The 23247-nt window shown below is 53.2% G+C and overlaps 1 protein-coding gene across 4 annotated transcripts in view; it reads left to right on the top strand.

Annotated features, from left to right (window-relative positions):
- Nucleotides 1-22990, top strand: part of LOC126252788 (synaptic functional regulator FMR1) — a 221820-nt gene extending 198830 nt beyond the window's left edge. For all 4 annotated transcript variants that reach the window (XM_049953739.1, XM_049953746.1, XM_049953724.1 and 1 more), the window contains one exon: nucleotides 21981-22990. In XM_049953739.1, coding sequence (XP_049809696.1) covers nucleotides 21981-22153 — 173 coding nt within the window. In that variant the 3' untranslated portion in view covers nucleotides 22154-22990. The remainder of the gene's footprint in view (nucleotides 1-21980) is intronic.
- The last annotated feature ends 257 nt before the right edge of the window (nucleotides 22991-23247 follow it).

The raw sequence follows: 23247 nt of genomic DNA, 5'->3' as shown, positions 1-23247 counted from the left end.
GTTTGTTGGTTGGAACAGTTGAACAAAGTTGCTTTATCCCAGATAATCTGGAAGTAACTCCTCTGAACAACACACAGTTTTGCCAAAGCAGTCACTCAAACTTCATAAACAGAATGTTTGGAAGTACTAGATTTAAGATGCCAGGTGAAGTTGTGTGTTATGACACACACAAGTGGCAGCCTCTACACTTAGGAAATGCAATGGATGTGAGAGTTTTAGGTGATATAACTTTTTTATGAGACTGTGTGGCAGTCATTTAGGATCATTCCTGAAGCAGCCACATGAAATTCATATGTGGGAATTGAAACAAACTCATTCTGCTTGTCTTCAGATTAATAAGGGGGGAGGGGGAGGAGAAGATCATGCACTACACCTCATGTGGACATAAATGTGCAAATTTCTTGTAATGGAACTGTACATGTACACAACTGCCTTTTCTAAGTAAGAGATATAGCATGAGCAGTGATAGAAACCGGAGGTAATATAGGTTCGCTTCATCTTTCTTTTCAACAAGTTTACACCACAGAACACTACTCTATCCTTTCAAGAAACAAACTTATTCACTCTTGGCAAAAGCCAAACGTGTTCTATAGTGTAACATGGTAGTAAGAGGTGTAATCGTGAAGCACCTCCTAAAAAAAAAAGATGTATGATTAATTTATTATTTTTTGCAGTTACTTGTCTACAGTTCTAGCACACTGAATCCCTGTACCTCAATACATACAGTAAACAATACAAAGTGGCACATCCCATTCATAAAATACATTATAATGCAGTAATTCATTTTCAACAGCAACAGGGAAATGTTGCAGATATATCAGACCGATCTAAATAGATTCTTCACACAATAAAATTGTGGAATTCTCAAATATATGTGCGCTTCCTTCAGAAAGTAATCCTAATCTGACACTTCACACACAATCTCTTTTCGCTGTTTAATTCTCTAAAGATAAATATCCAGTTACATTTGTAGCACTCATACTGTGAGAGTTAAAACTTTCATCAAAACTTTACAGTTTCTCTTACCCTTAGTTTAGTTGTTTTTTTGAACAATCAGCACACAGCAATCTTTTGTGGGACAGGCTGAAAACTTGAATACACAGGGTGATTCAGCTAAGCTGTTCACCTCTGATATTTCCTATATTATTATTATTATTATTTCATTTCATTTCATTCTCTAAGGAGCACGTGGAACCATTAGTTAGCACTGGTCTTCATCTTTTCTTTCCAAAACTTCCTCATCCTTTCACTATGGGCATGTCTTCTTTCTTGTGTCCATGAGTTTTTCAATTTCAGATTCTTTTCCATTGGGTTTTTGGTTGTGAATTTATGAGTGTTGATTTTCTGTCTGTATACAGTGAGGTTTCTAGTGGGTCAATACTGGGTTCCGTGAGGTCATTATGGGTTTCTGTTAGCCAGCGTACCCTGGTTTGGAGAGTTCCTTCGATGATAAGGAAGATTTTCTTGGTCATTCTAGAGGCATCCATTCTTTCTAAATGTCCGTAGAATTTCAATCGTCTTTTCGGTGCAACTGACGTGAAGCGTTCAGTCCTTGAGTACAGTTCTTCAGAGCTTTTGCGCAGCCAGATACCATCCTGAATCTTGGGTCCAAATATTTTCCTGAGTATTTGCCATTCCATTTTGTGAATGTTCTTGATGTTGATGGTTAATGATGATGTTTCAGTTGCGTAGAGCACTTCTAGAAGAGTGACTGCATGATAGTGGTGAAGTTTGGCTTGGGTGGATAGCGATTTCTTATTGTTTGTGTTCCTGGTCATTGTATAAGCTTTACATAATTTTTCTGCTCATGTTTTGTGAGCTACTTTTTCATTGCCAGTGTTGCAGATCATTTCACCCAAGTACTTGAAGTACTTAACTTGTTTGATGTCACCATATTTTGTTGTAAGTGATTTCAGATTTTAACTTTTGGAAGCCCGTGAATTGTAGTTTCTCATAAGAAATTTGGAGACTGGTTTTGATGGCAACCTCATGAAGTTTATCGATGACATGTTCGGCTTTCTCTGGAGTCTGCATAATTATTGCTAGGTCATCAGCAACAGCATTTTGTATATGATTTATATCCTAACTTTGTTTTCACTCAAATAAATTGTGAGAAAGTCATGACTAAGTAACGTATGCTCTTTTTCCATAGTTATAAAAGATGTGTCCCAAAGTCAAGAAATATACTTTCTGGTACATCTCAACAGGTCACAGCAGATTCAGGCCATTGAAGGTAGGTGGGAGGACACACTGGGTCAGTCTGCTCCGAGCATTGCTGACGTTAGGATTTCTGATATAGTGCACCTGTTTTGAGATCACGTTGTGGAAGATATGTTTAAACAATGATGGGCAATCTAGTTTTGCACAAAACCCGACCAAAAAGTTGCAGAAACTCATGAAATGCTTTTAAAAAGCATACATAAAGTCTATTTTTTCGTATGTTCAAGTTATGAGTTCAAGGGGGACCATGAAAGATTGGCCAACGACGCCTGTTCTGGATGGCCATCTACAAGCCAAACATATGAAAACATGATTCATGTGTGTGGTTTGTTGAATACTGACCATCAAATGAGTGTTCGGGTGTGAACTGACAGTCTGAAGACTCCAAAAACCATTGTGCATCACATCGTTATTGAAAAATTGAATTTGCATAAGGTGTGTACCAAGCTGGTCAACAAACTATTGATAGACAGACAAGCAAAAGATCAGTTGACTATTCATCATGAGTGAACTGAAAGAATGTGTGGAAAATGAATTGGATTATTTGCGAAACGTTATTACTGGTGATGAAACTTAGACATCTCGGTGCAACACAAGGCTGAAGTGCAACGGTGCTGATTGGCGCACACTGGTGTCCCCAAAACAGAAGAATGCAAAGATGAGCAAATCTAAATTGAAGACAACGCTAAGGACATGGCCCACAGAAAATTTTTACCGCAAGGATTAACCATTAATTATGTAAAGATTGTAAAAAAGGGTCATGTGCATTCCACTGGGCATTACCACTTTATACAAAAAAGTATGATCAACAATTTATTTTCCATAGCATTGTACAAATCAGTACAGTAAGTTTTGTTCTCAATTCTGGTTGACACTTGGCATACTTGGTAGTGTCACCCTACAGTATAATTTGTCCCTTTTTTTTCTATTGCACCTGAATATAGATTTTCTAGCACAAAATATTTAGTATATGTACAAGCAATTTTAGTGTTAATATATAAGACTTATCTGTATTCTCACAAAGATTTCTTAGTTCTTAATGGATCGCTCATACGTATTCGTGAATTTTGTAAAAGTGATCTTAGTATTCAGAAGTATAGTAATCACGGTTAGCTATTTTTTTTACAGAAATGATAAGTAATCGAAACCCTCAGGTGCCAGCAGGTGCTGTTGATATACCTCAATGGGGACAGCTAAAAATGTGTCCCCCCCCAGTGGTGACTCAGACCCAGGGTCTCCTGCTTACCTGGCAGATGCTCTTATCCATCTGAGCCACTGAGGGCACAGAGGTTAACGTGACTGCAGGGACTTATCCCTTGCACGCTTCCCATGAGATCTTTAGAACATTACAAATGTAAGTTGTGGACAGTTGGGAATGTGGGTCTCACTGGAAGTGTGCAAGGCATCATTCCCTGCAGTCGCGCTATCCTCTGTGCCCTCGGTGGCTCAGATGGATAGAGCGTCTGCCATGTAAGCAGGAGATTTCGGGTTCAACTCCCATTCGGGGCATACATCTTCAGCTGCCCCCATTGAGGTGTATCAACATCATCTGTTGGCAGCTGAGGGTTTCAATTAATTATTATTTCTTTCTAGAGAAGCTGCGTGGTCATCATTGGTATCTGTTCTTTCGGAACAATTACTGTCTTCAAGCTTTTTTTTTAACATAAATGCTGTTAACAGAAATTAGCTGCCTAACAATATTTTCACAGGCTATATTAACTTTCATTAGCTGTGGCAAGTAACTTGAATGCTTTTAAAACTTAGCACACAACACAATCCATACATCGCACACTAGTACCAGTGTATTAACGAAAATCTTTCCAGTCTTGGGAGTCAAAATTAATATAAGAATGGACATTAAAAGTGAGACCCTTCCCTCATCAACATCAAGTCTATCAGCAGCAAAAACTGCTTTGCAACAGTGTTATTAATAATATTTATATCAAACAAAAATTACACTTGTTTGTGTGGTAAAATTTATCTCAGCCTCACAGAGATTAAGCTCCAAGCCATGTCAGAAATATACATTAGTATCTACACAAACTCAATTCTCTTTTTTGAAAATTAGTCAATTTCCTTTGATTTTTATCTTTGCCAAATGCAGTTAGTATTGTAATACATACAATCCAGTCCAAATATGTGCGTCTTTGATTCTCAAGTAATTGTCTCTAAAAAATCTTATTTGTTTCTATCTTCAAATTAAATAGTTCTAGCATAACTAAACCTCTTTGCTTTAAATTTTCCATAATTATAACTACCTAGAATATATTATATATCTTTGCTTTCATTTGAAAGGCTTTTCATGCTATTTTTGATCAACTTCAGTATTGGTTTAATAAAATGGTCTTTGAAGGGCAACTTATTTTCAGTGATAAGCCTGGAACCCAATTTTATTTTAAGAACTGGAGCTTTATTACATTTCTTTGAATTTCGATACCCAGTACAGCCAATTTATTGCAGGTGTAAGAGTGCCAGCAAAATCCTAAGTCCCTGCCGACAGGCAGTAATCATCAACAAAAAAGACAAACCAAAAACCTAGTTGACATCACCAATTTGCTCCATACAGTTAAACAATCTGAACAAAATCAAAATCTCTTCAGGTGTTGGCAATACGACCCACTAAAGACTCCTGGTTGAAATAATCATTTGAACTTGTCAAGACGGAAGTAACAGCTTTGCTGTACAAATACCTTCAATAATGTTTTCTTAAAAGTTGTGATCTCTCTGACTAAACCAGGCAAATCTTCACAAAGTCACATGCAGATTTTTCACATAGGAACAAGACAATAACTTTCTGCTATCAAGTGCTTGGGTCTGTTACCTTGAACACAATGCACTTTAGTCATTACCACACTCAAGTTCCAGAAATCAACCTATAAACAAGTACTCTACAGCAAGAACTCAATCATTAGCAGTGTGCCTCCCAATAACAAAATCACCCGCAACTCAGTTACCTCCAAGTGTGCTCCCAAAACCACCAGCAAAACTACATGGAACAGTGATTCTAGTACACTATCCCAAACTACCAATTCGCAATTGCAATCATTAATTCTTGTTCTTACAGCCCATAAACATTCTCCTGTAACAGCAACTAACTATGCCAGTCCATTAAACATAAAGATCTCCCTTCATCGTATGAAATGTTAGGTGAACCTAACTTTGTCAACTATGAAATTGAAAAACCAAATCCTCCAAAATTTATTTTGAAAGGATAAGTGAATCAGTATATATTGTTGGTACTACCTTCCAATTACAGCGAACTGCACTCAGTAGCTCACTCCTGACAACTTTCTTACCCAAGACTATCCCTTCATGAACTGAAATGACTTCTTCGTCAGTTGAAATGGTACTGCCTATCTAGACCATGTTAAAGCAGATTGGAACCATTATTTTTTTTAAATTAAAGTTCCACTATTCCTTTTAACAATTTAAATATTGTTGATGAATGCCATCGGCTGCATTCTCGGTGGTCAGGTTCAGTGGTAGACTGTACCCTCTCTGTACTGCAGGGTGACAGACTGTAGTGCACCACTGCAACTCTCAAACATGCATGTACTGCATCTCAACTGTATGAAATGTACAACACTGTTTTTTACATTTCTTTGGATATTAAATTTATTTCCAGATGCCGAATTCAATAAATGAAGGTGACACCAAAAAAGTTGGTGCGTTTTCAGTCTTGACACAACACAGCATGTGAAAAGACAGCCATGCTACATAGCTGATGCATCGCGACATTGTGCCCAGCCACACATCTTTCTGCATTCATGAGTTACTGAGAAAGTGTAGTGTGGCAACACTATCGCAGCCACCCTACAGTCCCAACCTCATTCCAGCTGACTTCTTTTTGTTCCCCAAGGCCAAGAATGTATGTTTTACTTTTTAGTTTACCCCACAGAATAAGTCCAGTGGCATCAAATCAAGTAAATGTGCAGGCCAACTGGTAACCCCTTTATGCGTATGCGGTGACGAGAAAAGAGCTGTGAGAGCTCCATTGTGCTAGTGCCACATAGCTGTACATATTTGAAGTGGTACTTTCTCTACAATGACCAGTAGCACTTCCGTAAAGTATTGTGCACACCTTCTATCCATTTTAGTTCCTGCAGTAAAATAAGAACCAGTCACTTAGTTTCCAATAACCTTGCACTGAACATTCACACTCTACTGCCTCTGATGATCAACCTGCCTCAGCCAGTGTGGATTCTCAGCAGCCCAGTAACGCATACAGGTATTTATTACAGTCCGCTTTCTATGATTTATGAAGATAGCTTCATAGCTAGAGAGAATTGTTTGAAGAAAGTACCAACTGAACTGATACCGCATCAGAATTGAGCAACAGAATTCCAAGTGTTTTCTGCAATCTTCCTGCTTAATCTGCTCATGAAGGGACATATGATGGATGGATGCTGTTTGCGTACAACAGTGCTGGGCTGGTTTGTATTGCAGGCACTAACAATTTCTTTGGAACTAACTTATGGAGTAGAAGCAACAGCTACCAGAACGACTATTTCCTACACTCTGCTTGTTACAAGCTTACCCAATGATCCATTGTCCTTTCACTAAAAATTTTTTGCACATTTATTAAATTGTCATTCTCATTAAGACACCTGACCAGTGGTATCTTAATGACAATTAGAATGACAATGACAGTTTAGCAACTGTACAAAAATTTTTTACTGAAAGGGCAGTGGATGCCTTTGGTATATAAAGGATACCTTTTTGCACACAACGCGGCTGTTCTCTTCGTGTCCCTTTCGCGTGCTCCATAAAGAAGCAGCATATGTAGTTTGTCATTGAGGTAGTGAAAGACAGTTATTGTTCCTAATCAACCAGCATTCAACACACCTGAACTACACAGGCATAATGGAAGCTACACTTCCTCTGTATCCCCTTTCACACCAGTATCGTGACAACTCTATGTTGTTCTCCGTCATCCAATGCAAGATTTTCTTATTTAGGTGTGAATCCAGAAACTTCCACATAAGAAAGCAGTTGTTTTCATATTTAACACACATAAACCTCAAGTTCTAAGTATTTTAATTTATCCACAACTACAAATTGAATTTTGAAGATTAACACCATTGAATTCCTATCATTTAGAACAACAATACTAACAACTTAAATTACTGTTTCATTTGAAAAATTGAACTTGATTCTTCTTTAATAAATATAGCTGTGAAAAGAGATTATACGTCGTTATTGAGGTTTTCTCACGTTTCAACTCGATGAAAACTTAATTATGATATCGTAATGGTTCAGTAAATATGACATGACAGCTTAGTTGGACCACTCTGTTAATCAGGTTTTGCACCAGCAGGTGCTGTGTGCAGATTACTTCAAGTTTTCATTGCCTATTCTGTAACTGTTCTTCTGTGATCTTGTTCTGTTGTATTCTGGCCATGTGATGGTTGTAATGTATAAAAATACTGTTTCTATGAGATAATATAACAAAAAAAAACACACACACACACGTGCGCGAGGGATAGAATTTATAATCTTTTGGAACCAGTGGCTCCTTCTTGTGGCAGAAGAGTTGAATGGGAAGGAAAAGAGGCGAAGGAAACTGAATGGAGAGGTTTAGGCAAAAGGGCACAATTTAGAAAAGTCACCCAGAACCCTGAGTCAGGGGAGACGTACCGAATGCAGTGAGATGTGTGTGTGTTCCCCTGCCTCCGTTTGGTGAATAGATCTTTTATCTGTCCATTTACATTATATTACAAGTAATTGATTAATTTCATTGTTATGTTTCTATCAGACATAATTAAAAATTGTTGAGCTGCTGTATATTATGTCTATTACTGTAAACAGGGTTAGAAACTTGTGTATCAAATCTGGATGACAAGGGATTAGGCATGAGATAATAGACTGAATGCTGGGGAGGTTCAGAGTTACCACCCTGACTCAATCTCTCCTACACTCATGTTCACACTAAACGAGCTTGTCATGAGGATAACTTGCAGTTTTGTGTCTGCCCATTAACCCATTTCTCCAGTTACCAGCTTTCTCAATAAACTGTAATATTTTAACAAAAGGGAGATCATCACATATTGTTAATGTAATGACCAGTTTTTCAAAATAAGGCTATCTTCAGATCCAAAATACAGAGAGGATGACGGCTATCGTATTCAACATATTTTAGATCCGAAGATCAGTACAATAATTACTGTAGTAATTGCTGTGTTACAACACAATGTCTCCTTTTTATAAACTGTAATATGGACTGTAAATTCCATGCTGTCATCATAGGTATAACTTACCCAAAGGGTTTTTAATGTTTCTCTGAATTGTTTATGGTGAACAGAGTCATTTTGAAAGGTGACATTGCATTGTTAGTCTTTATTAAATTTGTCATTGTCACCATTAATTTTGTAGCCTGTTCTCGAATACCACATAGGCGAAACAGCTTGGTTGCATTAAAAGTATTTGTTACCGACTTATATACTCAACTGAGTGTAAATACGGGTGACAAACGTCTGCCCACCCCCCGCCTTCCCCCCCACCTATCACACCCGGCCATCCCCCCCCTCACCCCCGGCCATCCCCCCCCTCACCCCCGGCCATCCCCCCCCTCACCCCCGGCCATCCCCCCCCCCTCACCCCCGGCCATCCCCCCCCCCCTCACCCCCGGCCATCCCCCCCCTCACCCCCGGCCATCCCCCCCCTCACCCCCGGCCATCCCCCCCCTCACCCCCGGCCATCCCCCCCCTCACCCCCGGCCATCCCCCCCCCTCACCCCCGGCCATCCCCCCCCCTCACCCCCGGCCATCCCCCCCCTCACCCCCGGCCATCCCCCCCCTCACCCCCGGCCATCCCCCCCCTCACCCCCGGCCATCCCCCCCCTCACCCCCGGCCATCCCCCCCCTCACCCCCGGCCATCCCCCCCCTCACCCCCGGCCATCCACCCCCTCACCCCCGGCCATCCCCCCCCTCACCCCCGGCCATCCCCCCCCTCACCCCCGGCCATCCCCCCCCTCACCCCCGGCCATCCCCCCCCTCACCCCCGGCCATCCCCCCCCTCACCCCCGGCCATCCCCCCCCTCACCCCCGGCCATCCCCCCCTCACCCACGGCCTTCGCCCCCCCACCCCCGGCCTTCGCCCCCCCCACCCCCGGCCTTCGCCCCCCCCACCCCCGGCCTTCGCCCCCCCCCCACCCCCGGCCTTCGCCCCCCCCACCCCCGGCCTTCGCCCCCCCCCCACCCCCGGCCTTCGCCCCCCTCACACCCGGCCTTCGCCCCCCTCACCCCCGGCCTTCGCCCCCCTCACCCCCGGCCTTCGCCCCCCTCACCCCCGGCCTTCGCCCCCCTCACCCCCGGCCTTCGCCCCCCTCACCCCCGGCCTTCGCCCCCCTCACCCCCGGCCTCCGCCCCCCTCACCCCCCGGCCTCCGCACCCCTCACCCCCGGCCTCCGCCCCCCTCACCCCCGGCCTCCGCACCCCTCACCCCCGGCCTCCGCCCCCCTCACCCCCGGCCTCCACCCCCCCACACCCCCCGCCTTCGCCCCCCCTCACCCCCCGGCCTTCCCTCCCCTCCCACTCACACCCGGCCTTCCCCCCCTCACCCCCCGGCGTTCCCCACCCTCCCACTCAAACCCGGCCTTCCCCCCCTAAGCCCCCGGCCTTCCCCCCCCTCACCCCCCGGCCTTCCCCCCCTCACCCCCCGGCCTTCCCCCCCTCACCCCCCGGCCTTCCCCCCCACAACCCCCGGCCTTCCCCCCCCTCACCCCCGGCCCACCCCCCGTCACTACCCCCTCACCCCCAGGCCATCCCCCCTCACCCCCCGGCCTTCCCCCCTCACCCCCCGGCCTTCCCCCCTCACCCCCCTGGCCTTCCCCCCTCACCCCCCTGGCCTTCCCCCCCTTAAGCCCCCGGCCTTCCCCCCCTCACCCTCACGGACTTACCCCCCTCCTCCCTCCCCCTCGCGGACTTCCCCCTCCTCCCTCCCCCTCGCGGTCTTCCCCCCCTCCTCCCTCCCCCTCGCGGTCTTCCCCCCCTCCTCCCTCCCCCTCGCGGGCTTCCCCCCTCCTCCCTCCACCTCGCGGACTTCCCCCCCTCCTCCCTCCCCCCTCGCGGACTTCCCCCCCTCCTCCCTCCCCCCTCGCGGACTTCCCCCCCTCCTCCCTCCCCCCTCGCGGACTTCCCCCCCTCCTCCCTCCCCCCTCGCGGACTTCCCCCCCTCCTCCCTCCCCCCCTCGCGGACTTCCCCCCCTCCTCCCTCCCCCCTCGCGGACTTCCCCCCCTCCTTCCCCCTCCCCTCGCGGACTTCCCCCCTCCTCCCTCCCCCCTCGCGGACTTCCCCCCCTCCTCCCTCCCCCCTCGCGGACTCCCCCCCCTCCTCCCTCCCCCCTCGCGGACTTCCCCCCTCCTCCCTCCCCCCTCGCGGACTTCCCCCCTCCTCCCTCCCCCCTCGCGGACTTCCCCCCCTCCTCCCTCCCCCTCGCGGACTTCTCCCTCCTCCCTCACCCTCGCGGACTTCTCCCTCCTCCCTCACCCTCGCGGACTTCCCCCCCTCCTCCCTCACCCTCGCGGACTTCCCCCCCTCCTCCCTCACCCTCGCGGACTTCCCCCCCTCCTCCCTCACCCTCGCGGACTTCCCCCCCTCCTCCCTCACCCTCGCGGACTTCCCCCCTCCTCCCTCACCCTCGCGGACTTCCCCCCCTCCTCCCTCCCCCCTCGCGGACTTCCCCCCCTCCTCCCTCCCCCCTCGCGGACTTCCCCCCCTCCCCCCTCGCGGACTTCCCCCCCTCCTCCCTCCCCCCTCGCGGACTCCCCCCCCTCCTCCCTCCCCCCTCGCGGACTTCCCCCCTCCTCCCTCCCCCCTCGCGGACTTCCCCCCTCCTCCCTCCCCCCTCGCGGACTTCCCCCCTCCTCCCTCCCCCCTCGCGGACTTCCCCCCTCCTCCCTCCCCCCTCGCGGACTTCCCCCCTCCTCCCTCCCCCCTCGCGGACTTCCCCCCCTCCTCCCTCCCCCTCGCGGACTTCTCCCTCCTCCCTCACCCTCGCGGACTTCTCCCTCCTCCCTCACCCTCGCGGACTTCCCCCCCTCCTCCCTCACCCTCGCGGACTTCCCCCCCTCCTCCCTCACCCTCGCGGACTTCCCCCCCTCCTCCCTCACCCTCGCGGACTTCCCCCCCTCCTCCCTCACCCTCGCGGACTTCCCCCCCTCCTCCCTCACCCTCGCGGACTTCCCCCCCTCCTCCCTCACCCTCGCGGACTTCCCCCCCTCCTCCCTCACCCTCGCGGACTTCCCCCCCTCCTCCCTCACCCTCGCGGACTTCCCCCCCTCCTCCCTCACCCTCGCGGACTTCCCCCCCCCCTCCTCCCTCACCCTCGCGGACTTCCCCCCCCCTCCTCCCTCACCCTCGCGGACTTCCCTCCCTCCTCCCTCACCCTCGCGGACTTCCCCCCCTCCTCCCTCCTCCCTCACCCTCGCGGACTTCCCCCCCTCCTCCCTCCTCCCTCACCCTCGCGGACTTCCCCCCCCTCCTCCCTCACCCTCGCGGACTTCCCCCCCCTCCTCCCTCACCCTCGCGGACTTCCCCCCCCTCCTCCCTCACCCTCGCGGACTTCCCCCCCCTCCTCCCTCACCCTCGCGGACTTCCCCCCCCTCCACCCTCACCCTCGCGGACTTCCCCCCCCTCCACCCTCACCCTCGCGGACTTCCCCCCCCTCCACCCTCACCCTCGCGGACTTCCCCCCCTCCACCCTCACCCTCGCGGACTTCCCCCCCTCCACCCTCACCCTCGCGGACGTCCCCCCCCCCTCCACCCTCACCCTCGCGGACTTCCCCCCCCTCCTCCCTCACCCTCGCGGACTTCCCCCCCTCCTCCCTCACCCTCGCGGAATTCCCCCCCTCCTCCCTCCTCCCTCACCCTCGCGGAATTCCCCCCCTCCTCCCTCCTCCCTCACCCTCGCGGAATTCCCCCCCTCCTCCCTCCTCCCTCACCCTCGCGGAATTCCCCCCCTCCTCCCTCCTCCCTCACCCTCGCGGAATTCCCCCCCTCCTCCCTCCTCCCTCACCCTCGCGGACTTCCCCCCCCTCCACCCTCACCCTCGCGGACTTCCCCCCCCTCCACCCTCACCCTCGCGGACTTCCCCCCCCTCCTCCCTCACCCTCGCGGACTTCCCCCCTCTCCCCTCGGAGTTCCCTCCGCCCCCTCGGAGTTCCCCCCGCCCCCTCGGAGTTCCCTCCGCCCCCTCGGAGTTCCCCCCGCCCCCTCGGAGTTCCCCCCGCCCCCTCGGAGTTCCCCCCGCCCCCTCGGAGTTCCCCCCGCCCCCTCGGAGTTCCCCCCGCCCCCTCGGAGTTCCCCCCGCCCCCTCGGAGTTCCCCCCGCCGCCTCGGAGTTCCCCCCGCCCCCTCGGAGTTCCCCCCGCCCCCTCGGAGTTCCCCCCGCCCCCTCTCACGCCCTATGACTTCCCCCCCCTCTCCGCCTCACGCCCTATGACTTCCCCCCCCCTCTCCCCCTCACGCCCTATGACTTCCCCCCCCCTCTCCCCCTCACGCCCTATGACTTCCCCCCCCCTCTCCCCCTCACGCCCTATGACTTCCCCCCCCCCTCGGACTCTACCACAACCCTCGGTCTCTCCCCACCCCCCCTCGGACTCCCCCCCCCCCCCGAGTCAGGGGTAAGAATAGGCCAGAGGTATTCCTGCCTGTCGTAAGAGGTGACTAAAAGGAGTCTCAAATGTTTCGGCCTTATATGATGGTCCCCTCTCGGGTTTGACCTTCATCCTTCTAAATTCTTCCGTAGAGCGAGTTAATTGGGGAAGGGCGCCTTACATGGTGCACTGTATCCGTCGTGCATTGAGACCTTTAGCTGGCTTTTTCGTCGTTGCAATGGTGTCCCGCTCGTTTTCCATCTCTTGGGCGAGGATACGTCCCCGGGTGCGATTACCACGCTGCACTCTGCGGTGTTGCTTTTAACTGCGACGACGACCTTGGACATTTTTGCACCTAAGATCCAGCATGGTAGCCAGTCCGTTGTGGTTGTAGCCGCCATGTACCCTGTTGTTTGTAGCCCCCTGACAACACAGGGATCGCTCTACTGATGCCTGCGCCGTTAACTCCCCACGTATGCTAAGGAGTAGATGCCCATCTCCCTGGGCCATCGGGACTCCCGGCAATTGCTGCGGCAGGGTGGCGCCCGTGGGGAGGGCCCTTGGTCGGAGTAGGTGGCATCAGGGTGGATGACACGCAATGAAGTGTGGCACATCTTCTCTTGCTGGTGGCCAGCCACCAGCAGTCTCTATCATTCGAGGGCCCATTTTAAAGGTAACGTTTATGACCCCAAATCGTTCCCCTCCCTCGCCACACCGTGGGAGGAACGAAAGGCATTGAATGAAAGTGAGACGTATTCACCCAGATATCTTGTCTGTACTAGAGCTGATGGGGAATCTTTTATATCCGTGAAGCCTCAGTTCTTTGTAGAGCATTTAGAGGACAAGTTTGGGGAGGTGGAGGGCTTGTCCAAGATGCGGTCCGGATCGGTGTTGATAAAAACGGCATCCTCCGCTCAGTCGCGGGCCTTGCTCGCTTGTACTAAGCTGGGGGATGTCTCCGTCACTATCACGCCCCATAAAAGTCTGAATATGGTCCAGGGCATTATCTCCACAGGGATCTCCTTTTACAGTCCGATGACGAGCTGCGCGCCAACTTGGAGCGCCGCGGTGTCCATTTCGTCCGGCGCGTCCACCGGGGTCCGAGGGATCGTCAAGTTGCCACCGGTGCCTTCATCTTGGCCTTAGAGGGTGACACGTTACCTGAGAAGGTCAAGGTGATGGTGTACCGTTGTGATGTCAAGCCATATATCCCTCCCCCGATGCGGTGCTTCAAGTGTTGGAAGTTCGGCCATATGTCTTCACGCTGTGCTTCCGACCTCGTCTGTCGCGATTGCGGTCGGCCATCCCATCCTGATCATCCCTGTAGCCCACCTCCAGTCTGTGTGAACTGTGGTGCGCACCATCCGCCTTGCTCGCCAGACTGTCCGATTCTGCAGAAGGAGCGGAAGATCATGGAAATCAAGACTCTCAACCGCCTGACGTACACTGAGGCGAAGCGGAAATATGATCGGCTTCATCAAGTGCGCATGACAGCTTCTTATGCCGCAACTGTCACTCCTGCTACAGTTCCATCCGCTCCACTCAGCTCTGAGTCGCAGTCCCACACCTGCCCCCTTGATGGTGGGGGCTACTAAACCCACTGTTGCTCCTGCTCCATCTACTTCAGGAGCAATACCCCCCCAACCATCGGGGACATCAGTTCCCCCTTCCCAGCCAGAGAAGGGTAAGACTTCTTCGGCTACTCTCGCAAGGAAGGGGTCCCTTGGGGACCTCCATTCACAAGTTCCGATCAGCGGCACAGTAGACACCCGCAAGTATCTGAAACAACCACCGGTCGCTGGTCGTAGGGCATCGCGGTCGTCTTCAGTCCCTGAGACTGACCCGGTGCCGCCCTCCCAGCAGGAACCGCCTAAGGCACAGCGCGCAAAGCAAACCAAGAAAAAGGCTCCCAAGCATACTGACATTGCGGTGGCACCTGTCCCACCGCAACCTTCTCACTCTGTGTCCGAAGATGAGGTGGAGATTCTGGCGTCCGCAGAGGACCTGGATCTCACCAGTCCATCGGACGCAATGGATGGCTGTTGTACAGGTGGTGACTCAGTAGCAGCAGGGGCCCCGGAGGCGTAATCTGCCTCCCCCGTCCCTTCACGCCTTTCCCATCCATAACCAATACCATCCTCCAGTGGAACTGCAGCGGTTTCTTCCGCCATCTAGCTGAGCTCCGCCAACTTATCAGCCTTCATCCTTTCCTTTGCATTGCTCTGCAGGAAACTTGGTTTCCAGCAATGCGAACCCCCGCCCTCCGTGGCTATCGGGGTTATTATAGGAACCGAGCAGCTTATGAAAGGGTGTCTGGTGGTGTCTGCCTCTATGTTCTTAACTCTCTTCACAGCGAGTCTGTCCCTCTACAAACAGCTTTAGAGGCTGTCGCTGTTAGGGTGTGGACGCCGCGGGCTATTACCGTCTGCAGTCTTTACCTTCCACCGGATGGTGATGTCGCGTTGCCTGTCCTGGCTGCACTGATAACCCAATTGCCGCCACCTTTCTTGTTGCTGGGCGATTTCAATGCCCACAACCCTCTATGGGGTGGGACTGTCTGATGACCGCGGTCGTACCGTGGAGCATTTGTTGACTCAGCTCGACCTTAGCCTCTTGAACACCGGTGCTCCCACGCATTTCAGTGTGGCCCACGGCTCGTTCTCGGCCATCGATCTCTCTCTTTGCAGCCCCGGACTTGTCCCATCCCTCCACTGGAGGGTGCATCCTGACCTGTTTGGTAGTGACCATTTTCCCATCTATTTGTCACTGCCCCAGTGTCATTTTTCTGGGCGCTTGCCCCGCTGGGCTCTCCACAGGGCTGACTGGCCGGCTTTTACTTCCGCTGCCACCATTGAGTCTCCCCCACAGGGTGACATTGACGCGGTGGTCTGTGTCTTAACCACGTCAATCATTTCGGCAGCCGAGGCTGCCATCCCCCGCTCTTCTGGACTCCCTCGGAGCAAGGCTGTCCCCTGGTGGTCGCCGGAGATTGCTGAGGCTATTCGCGACTGTAGACGGGCTCTCCAGTGTCATAGGCGGCACCCGTCTCTAGCGACCCTCATCGCCTTTAAAAGGCTCCGTGCCTTGGCCCGCCGCCTTATCGCATGGCGTAAGCAGGAGTGGTGGGAGAGGTATGTCTCATCCTTGGGCTCCTGTGTCTCCCCCTCGCTCGTGTGGTCCTGGATCCGGCGGATTTATGGATACCAGACCCCTATGGGTGTCCCTGGGATCTCCTTGGACAGCGCTGTCTGCACGGACGCTGCCGCCATTGCTGAACACCTTGCTGCGCACTTTGCTCAGAGCTCTGCGACTGCAACTTATCCCCCTGCCTTTCGCTCTCTCAAGGAACGAGCCGAGCAGACGCCGTTATCATTCCACACGCGTCGTTCTGAAAAATACAATGCTCCTTTCAGCGAGAGGGAATTCATCGCTGCTCTCGCCAACTGCCCTGATACGGCACCAGGACCAGACTGCATCCACGCACAGATGCTGAAGCATCTCTCCAGGGACTGCCAGAGACATATCCTCACCATCTTTAACCGCATTTGGAGCGAGGGCGTGTTCCCGTCGCAATGGCGAGAGGTTCTTATTGTCCCCATCTTGAAGCCCGGTGCGGACCCGCTGGCGGTGGACAGCTATCGTCCCATTACCCTCACCAACGTTTTGTGCAAATTGCTCAAACGTATGGTGGGGCAGCGTTTGTGTTGGGTCCTTGAGTCGCGCGGTCTCCTCGCTCCATCCCAGGGTGGCTTCCGTCAGGGCCGATCTGCTACGGACAATTTGGTGCGGCTGGAATCTGCTATCCGTACGGCCTTTACCCGACGTCAGCATCTCGTTGCTGTCTTTTTTGATCTGCGGAAGGCGTATGACACCACATGGAGGCATCACATCCTTGCTACATTGCATGAGTGGGGTCTTCGTGGTCAGCTCCCGGCTTTTCTTCAAACCTTTTTATTGCGCCGCTCTTTCCGGGTGGAAGTGGGTGCCGCCTCTAGTTCATCTTATATACAGGAAAATGGGGTCCCGCAGGGCTTGGTGTTGAGCGTCTCCTTATATCTAGTGGCCATTAATGGTCTGGCTACAGCCGTGGGGTTGTCGGTGTCTCCTTCTTTGTATGCCGATGACTTCTGCATCTCATTTAGCTCCACGACTACGGGAGTCGCCGAACGCAGGCTGCAAGTAGCCATTCGCAAGGCAGCATCATGGGCTCTGACTCATGGTTTTCAGTTCTCTGCAGCCAAGACTCGAGTTATGCACTTCTGCAGGCGTCGGACGGTCCACCCTCATCCTGAACTTTACCTCGACGGCCACCTACTTGACGTGGTGGACACTTGCCGCTTCTTAGGACTCGTGTTTGATGCCCGGCTCACATGTGTTCCTCATATTACCCAGCTGAAGCAAAAGTGCTGGCGGCACCTCAACGCCCTCCGCTGCCTGAGCCACACATCTTGGGGTGCGGATCGCTGCACGCTGTTGCGATTGTACAGGGCCCTTGTGCAGTCCAGGCTTGATTATGGGAGCCTGGCCTATGGGTCTGCATCACCCTCAGTGTTGAAGTTGTTAGACCCCATACACCACTGTGGCGTTCGTCTTGCAACTGGCGCTTTTCGTACGAGCCCCGTGGATAGTCTCCTGGTGGAGGCTGGGGTTCCCCCGCTGCGGATTCGCCGCCATCGACTGCTCGCCGACTATGCTGTCCACGTGCATTGCTCGCCTGGCCATCCCAATCGTCGCCTGCTTTTCCCTGCCATGGTCCTCCATCTGCCCGACCGGCGACCAATGTCTGGGCTTTCCAGTCCAGTCCCTGCTGTCGGAACTGGGGTCATTCCCTCTTCTGCCTCCCTTCAGAGTCCGTGCACCTACGCCTCCCTGGTGTTTGCCCCGGCCGTCCGTCCGTCTGGACTTGGCACAGGGACCCAAGGACTCGGTTCCGCCTGTGGCCCTCCGTCGCCGTTTTCTTGCGCTCCTCGCCTCATTTTCGGGCTGTGAGACTGTCTACACTGATGGTTCCCTGGTTGATGGTCGCACTGCCTACGCTTTTGCTCACGCTGCACATGTTGAACAGCGCTCCTTGCCGGCTGGCTGCAGTATTTTTACTGCAGAGCTGGTGGCCATATTGCGCGCTCTTGAGCATATGCGTTCCTTCTCAGGTACGTCCATCGTCATCTGCAGTGACTCCCTGAGCAGCCTCCAGGCCATCGACCGCTGCTATGCCTCTTCTCCTCTGGTATCCTCTATTCAGGAGTCTGTTTTCGCCATTACCCGCTCTGGTCGTTCGGTGGTCTTTATTTGGACGCCAGGTCACGTTGGCATCCCGGGGAACGAACGTGTCGACAGGCTGGCCAAAGGGGCGATCGGCGCCCCAGCTTTGGAAATCGGCCTCACGGCTCGTGATCAGCAGTTGGTGTTGCGCCGCAAGGTGCTTGGGATGTGGGCTGATGAGTGGCGTGGCCTGACATCCCCGAATAAGCTGCGGGCTGTTAAGGAGACGACCGATGTGTGGCGGTCCTCCTTGTGGGTCTCTCGTAAGGAGTCTGTTGTCCTGTGCCGGCTGCGCATTGGGCACACATGGATGACGCACGGCCACCTATTGCGACGTGAGGGCCCACCTTTATGTCGCTGCGGCTCCGTTTTGACAGTGGTCCACATTTTATTAGACTGTCCACTTTTAGTTGTGCTCAGGCAGTCGTTCCCACTGCCTGACTAGCTCCCTGCCCTTTTAACAGATGACTCTGCTATGGCTGACTTAGTTTTAAGTTTTATTCGGGCAGGGGGTTTTTATCATTTAATCTGAGTGTTTCTGTTTTATTTGATTGTTTTGGGTTGATTCTGGCCTTTGGCCTACAGTTTTAAACTCAGTTTTTAATGTGTTTTCGGTGGTTGGCTTTTCCTTTTTTGTTCCTATGGTCGGCCAACCACCGTCGCACTCTGTGTGATTTTATTTTGTTTTGTCTGGTCCTTGTCTACGTTTCTTTTGTTCTGTGTCGTCTGTCTCCTGAACATATTTTATTCTCTGTGGGTATTTTTAGTATTTTGGAAAAAGGGACCGATGACCTCTGCAGTTTGGTCCCTTTCATCCCTAAACCAACCAACCAACCCCCAATCGGGCTCTCCCCCAATCGGGCTCTCCCCCAATCGGGCTCTCCCCCAATCGGGCTCTCCCCCAATCGGGCTCTCCCCCAATCGGGCTCTCCCCCAATCGGGCTCTCCCCCAATCGGGCTCTCCCCCAATCGGGCTCTCCCCCAATCGGGCTCTCCCCCAATCGGGCTCTCCCCCAATCGGGCTCTCCCCCAATCGGGCTCTCCCCCAATCGGGCTCTCCCCCAATCGGGCTCTCCCCCAATCGGGCTCTCCCCCAATCGGGCTCTCCCCCAATCGGGCTCTCCCCCAATCGGGCTCTCCCCCAATCGGGCTCTCCCCCAATCGGGCTCTCCCCCAATCGGGCTCTCCCCCAATCGGGCTCTCCCCCAATCGGGCTCTCCCCCAATCGGGCTCTCCCCCCCCAATCGGGCTCTCCCCCCCCAATCGGGCTCTCCCCCCCAATCGGGCTCTCCCCCCCCAATCGGGCTCTCCCCCCCCAATCGGGCTCTCCCCCCCCAATCGGGCTCTCCCCCCCCAATCGGGCTCTCCCCCCCCAATCGGGCTCTCCCCCCCCAATCGGGCTCTCCCCCCCCAATCGGGCTCTCCCCCCCCAATCGGGCTCTCCCCCCCCAATCGGGCTCTCCCCCCCCCAATCGGGCTCTCCCCCCCCAATCGGGCTCTCCCCCCCCCAATCGGGCCCTCCCCCCCCAATCGGGCCCTCCCCCCCCAATCGGGCCCTCCCCCCCCCCCCCCAATCGGGCCCTCCCCCCCCCCAATCGGGCCCTCCCCCCCCAATCGGGCCCTCCCCCCCCCAATCGGGCCCTCCCCCCCCAATCGGGCCCTCCCCCCCCCAATCGGGCCCTCCCCCCCCAATCGGGCCCTCCCCCCCAATCGGGCCCTCCCCCCCCAATCGGGCCCTCCCCCCCCAATCGGGCCCTCCCCCCCCAATCGGCCCCCCCCCAATCGCCCCCCCCCCAATCGCCCCCCCCCCAATCGGGCCGCCCCCCTCTAGGGCTCTACCCCCCCCTCGGGCTCTACCCCCCCCTCGGGCTCTACCCCCCCCTCGGTCTCTAGCCCCCCCCCCACCCCCACGGGCTCTCCACCCCCCCTCGGGCTCTCCACCCCCCCTCGGGCTCTCCACCCCCCCTCGGGCTCTCCACCCCCCCAATCGGGCCCTCCCCCCCCTAGGGCTCTACCCCCCCTAGGGCTCTACCCCCCCCCTCGGGCTCTACCCGCCCCCCCCTCGGGCTCTACCCCCCCCCCCTCGGGCTCTACCCCCCCCCCCTCGGGCTCTACCACCACACCCCTCGGGCTCTACCACCCCCCCCCTCGGGCTCTACCCCCCCCCCCCGCACACCCTCAGGCTCTGCCCCCCACACCCTCGGGCTCTACCCCCCACCCCCACCCCCTCGGGCTCTCCACCCCCCTCGGGCTCTCCACCCCCCCTCGGGCTCTCCACCCCCCCTCGGTCTCTCCACCCCCCCTCGGTCTCTCCACCCCCCCTCGGTCTCTCCACCCCCCCTCGGGCTCTCCACCCCCCCTCGGGCTCTCCACCCCCCCTCGGGCTCTCCACCCCCCCTCGGGCTCTCCACCCCCCCCCCTCGGGCTCTCCACCCCCCCCCCTCGGGCTCTCCACCCCCCCCCTCGGGCTCTCCACCCCCCCTTCGGGCTCTCCACCCCCCCAATCGGGCTCTCCACCCCCCCAATCGGGCTCTCCACCCCCCCAATCGGGCTCTCCACCCCCCCAATCGGGCTCTCCACCCCCCCAATCGGGCTCTCCACCCCCCCAATCGGGCTCTCCACCCCCCCAATCGGGCTCTCCACCCCCCCAATCGGGCTCTCCACCCCCCCAATCGGGCTCTCCACCCCCCCAATCGGGCTCTCCACCCCCCCAATCGGGCTCTCCACCCCCCAATCGGGCTCTCCACCCCCCCAATCGGGCTCTCCACCCCCCAATCGGGCTCTCCACCCCCCCAATCGGGCTCTCCACCCCCCCAATCGGGCTCTCCACCCCCCCAATCGGGCCCTCACCCCCAATCGGGCCCTCACCCCCAATCGGGCCCTCACCCCCAATCGGGCCCTCACCCCCAATCGGGCCCTCACCCCCAATCGGGCCCTCACCCCCAATCGGGCCCTCACCCCCAATCGGGCCCTCCCTACCCCCTCCGGCCCTCCCTACCCCCTCCGGCCCTCCCTACCCCCAATCGGGCCCTCCACCCCCCAATCGGGCCCTCACCCGCCCCCCCCCACCACCACACCGCCTCTTCGGACTTTCGCCCCCCCTCCACCCGGACTCCCCCCTCCACCCGGGCTTCCCCCTCCACGGACTTTCTTCACCCCGTCGGTCTTTCCCCTCGACCCGTCCCACGACCTTCCTCTCCCCCTGCCCCCCTCCCTCGGCCTATCCCTCCCCCTGCCCCCCTCCCTCGGCCTATCCCTCCCCCTCCCCCCCTCCCTCGGCCTATCCCTCCCCCTCCCTCGGCCTATCCCTCCCCCTCCCCCTCCCTCGGCCTATCCCTCCCCCTCCCCCTCCCTCGGCCTATCCATCCCTCGGCCTATCCCTCCCCCTCCCTCGGCATTCCCCTCCCCCCACCCCACCACCTTTCTCCCCCCGCCTGCCGCCACCCCCTCTGCCCCCACACTGTTTCCCACCGGTTTTCCCCAATCACCAGTCTATCCCATCATCCTCCCCCTCCTCATTTAATGGTTGATCATTGAGTAAAACTTCCAAAAGAGCAAATACTCTGCATTTGCAAATATGCCTGTTTCTACTACCTTCCTCTTCACACTTTGTGTAGAGATGTGCATATATACTGTAAAGAAAACTGTTGTTTAAATTCAAAACTAGGCAAGCAGACTATCTAACCATCAAATGGTGTTGTCTTTATTAGTCTGGTAGGATCATGGTATCTCACTTCTCTGGTCATCAATCGTCTCCTTTTATTTAGTCTCAAAGTCAGCAATTGTGGTTATTGAAAGTATGCTACATGTTAAGTTTTGTTGATATAGTCTTAATATATTTTATTTATAGAGGAAAATTAAATGTATAATTGAAAACTTAATTTTTTTATTTCCAAATTTCAGGCATAGTTCCAGTCACGAATGACCCTCAGTTTACTGCTAAAGAGGAGCCACAAAACAATGAAGGACCTCCAAAGGGACAGCGTGAACCAAAGTCTCGTAATCAGAGACCCCCACCCTCAAAACGCAACGAGGGTAAACCAAAAGAAGCTTTGGTGAATGGTACTTCTGCTTAGAAGTGTGTGTATTGGATATGCCACGCACAATGGCCTCGATGAACCAGCGTTATTCTGAACGTAGTTTTGAAGTATTTACAGGAATGCAAGGCAACGGAATAAGTGATTTAGCTTGCAGGAGTGCCAAGGTGTCAGTTTATTGATGACAATTAAACTGACATTATGCCTACATCTTATACAATGAGCAGCTTGCAGCAACTTTTCGAAAGGATGTACTTACATAACTTCCAGTCAGCTCCACTCCATAAAGTACATTATGGAAAAGTATAATGTTTGAACATATTAAGAATTAAACGATAAATTTGAACTACATGTGGATTGTAGCATTTAAAATTCAAAACATTCTGTTTTCGTAGGATAACTGAGTGCCCTGTTTTGCTTTTTCTTCTTTGTAAGAAGTTAACACATGAGAGGATACATAAATTCACTCCCATGTATGCTACAGTGGAGTGTTTACTGAATCAGAATGTGGCTTACTCAGAGCTTCTCAGCCTCAATTTTCCGTCTTTGTTTTAGCGTTGAGTCCATTTGTCTTTCACATTGAACTTTACCTCTATGTAGAACTATTTCAAATAGGTTTATTCTTTTTCTTTCTTTTTTTTTTAAATAAAATGTGTGAGTTAATACCTATTGGATGGCAGCTGCATTCTTACATGTAGCTGCAGATAATCTACACTATTTATTGTCTCCTTTTGTTGCCTACTGTAACTATAATTTATTTTCTGTCCAACAATGTTTAGTTTTAACTGCACGGCTTAGTACAGTGTTGTCTTGTAGCAAAGAAAAAAAAATGATTTGAATCTGAAAAGCAATAAAATTTAAGAATTTGTGTTCTCAGCTCATGTAATTTGATTTTTTCCTATATTTTTTTGTCATGTGAAAAAAATTTATGAAATTGTTCATAATTTTGATAATTAAGTTAGTTTTGTGCAAAAATATAATAAGAGTGTGTGATTTTTGTGAGATTTGGAAAATATGAGGCAGCTAGCTATCTGCCTTTATTGTAATTTTCCTTCCAGTGGATACTGATGATTATGATTAATCGTTATTATAATACAAATGATGGCAGTTGAGATTTTTTATGGGAGAAGCTG

Source organism: Schistocerca nitens, chromosome 1 (genome assembly GCF_023898315.1).
Source record: "Schistocerca nitens isolate TAMUIC-IGC-003100 chromosome 1, iqSchNite1.1, whole genome shotgun sequence".
Classification (NCBI taxonomy): Eukaryota; Metazoa; Arthropoda; class Insecta; order Orthoptera; family Acrididae; genus Schistocerca; species Schistocerca nitens.
Note: the sequence above shows the minus strand (reverse complement) of the source record. Positions and strands in the feature narration are given on the sequence as shown.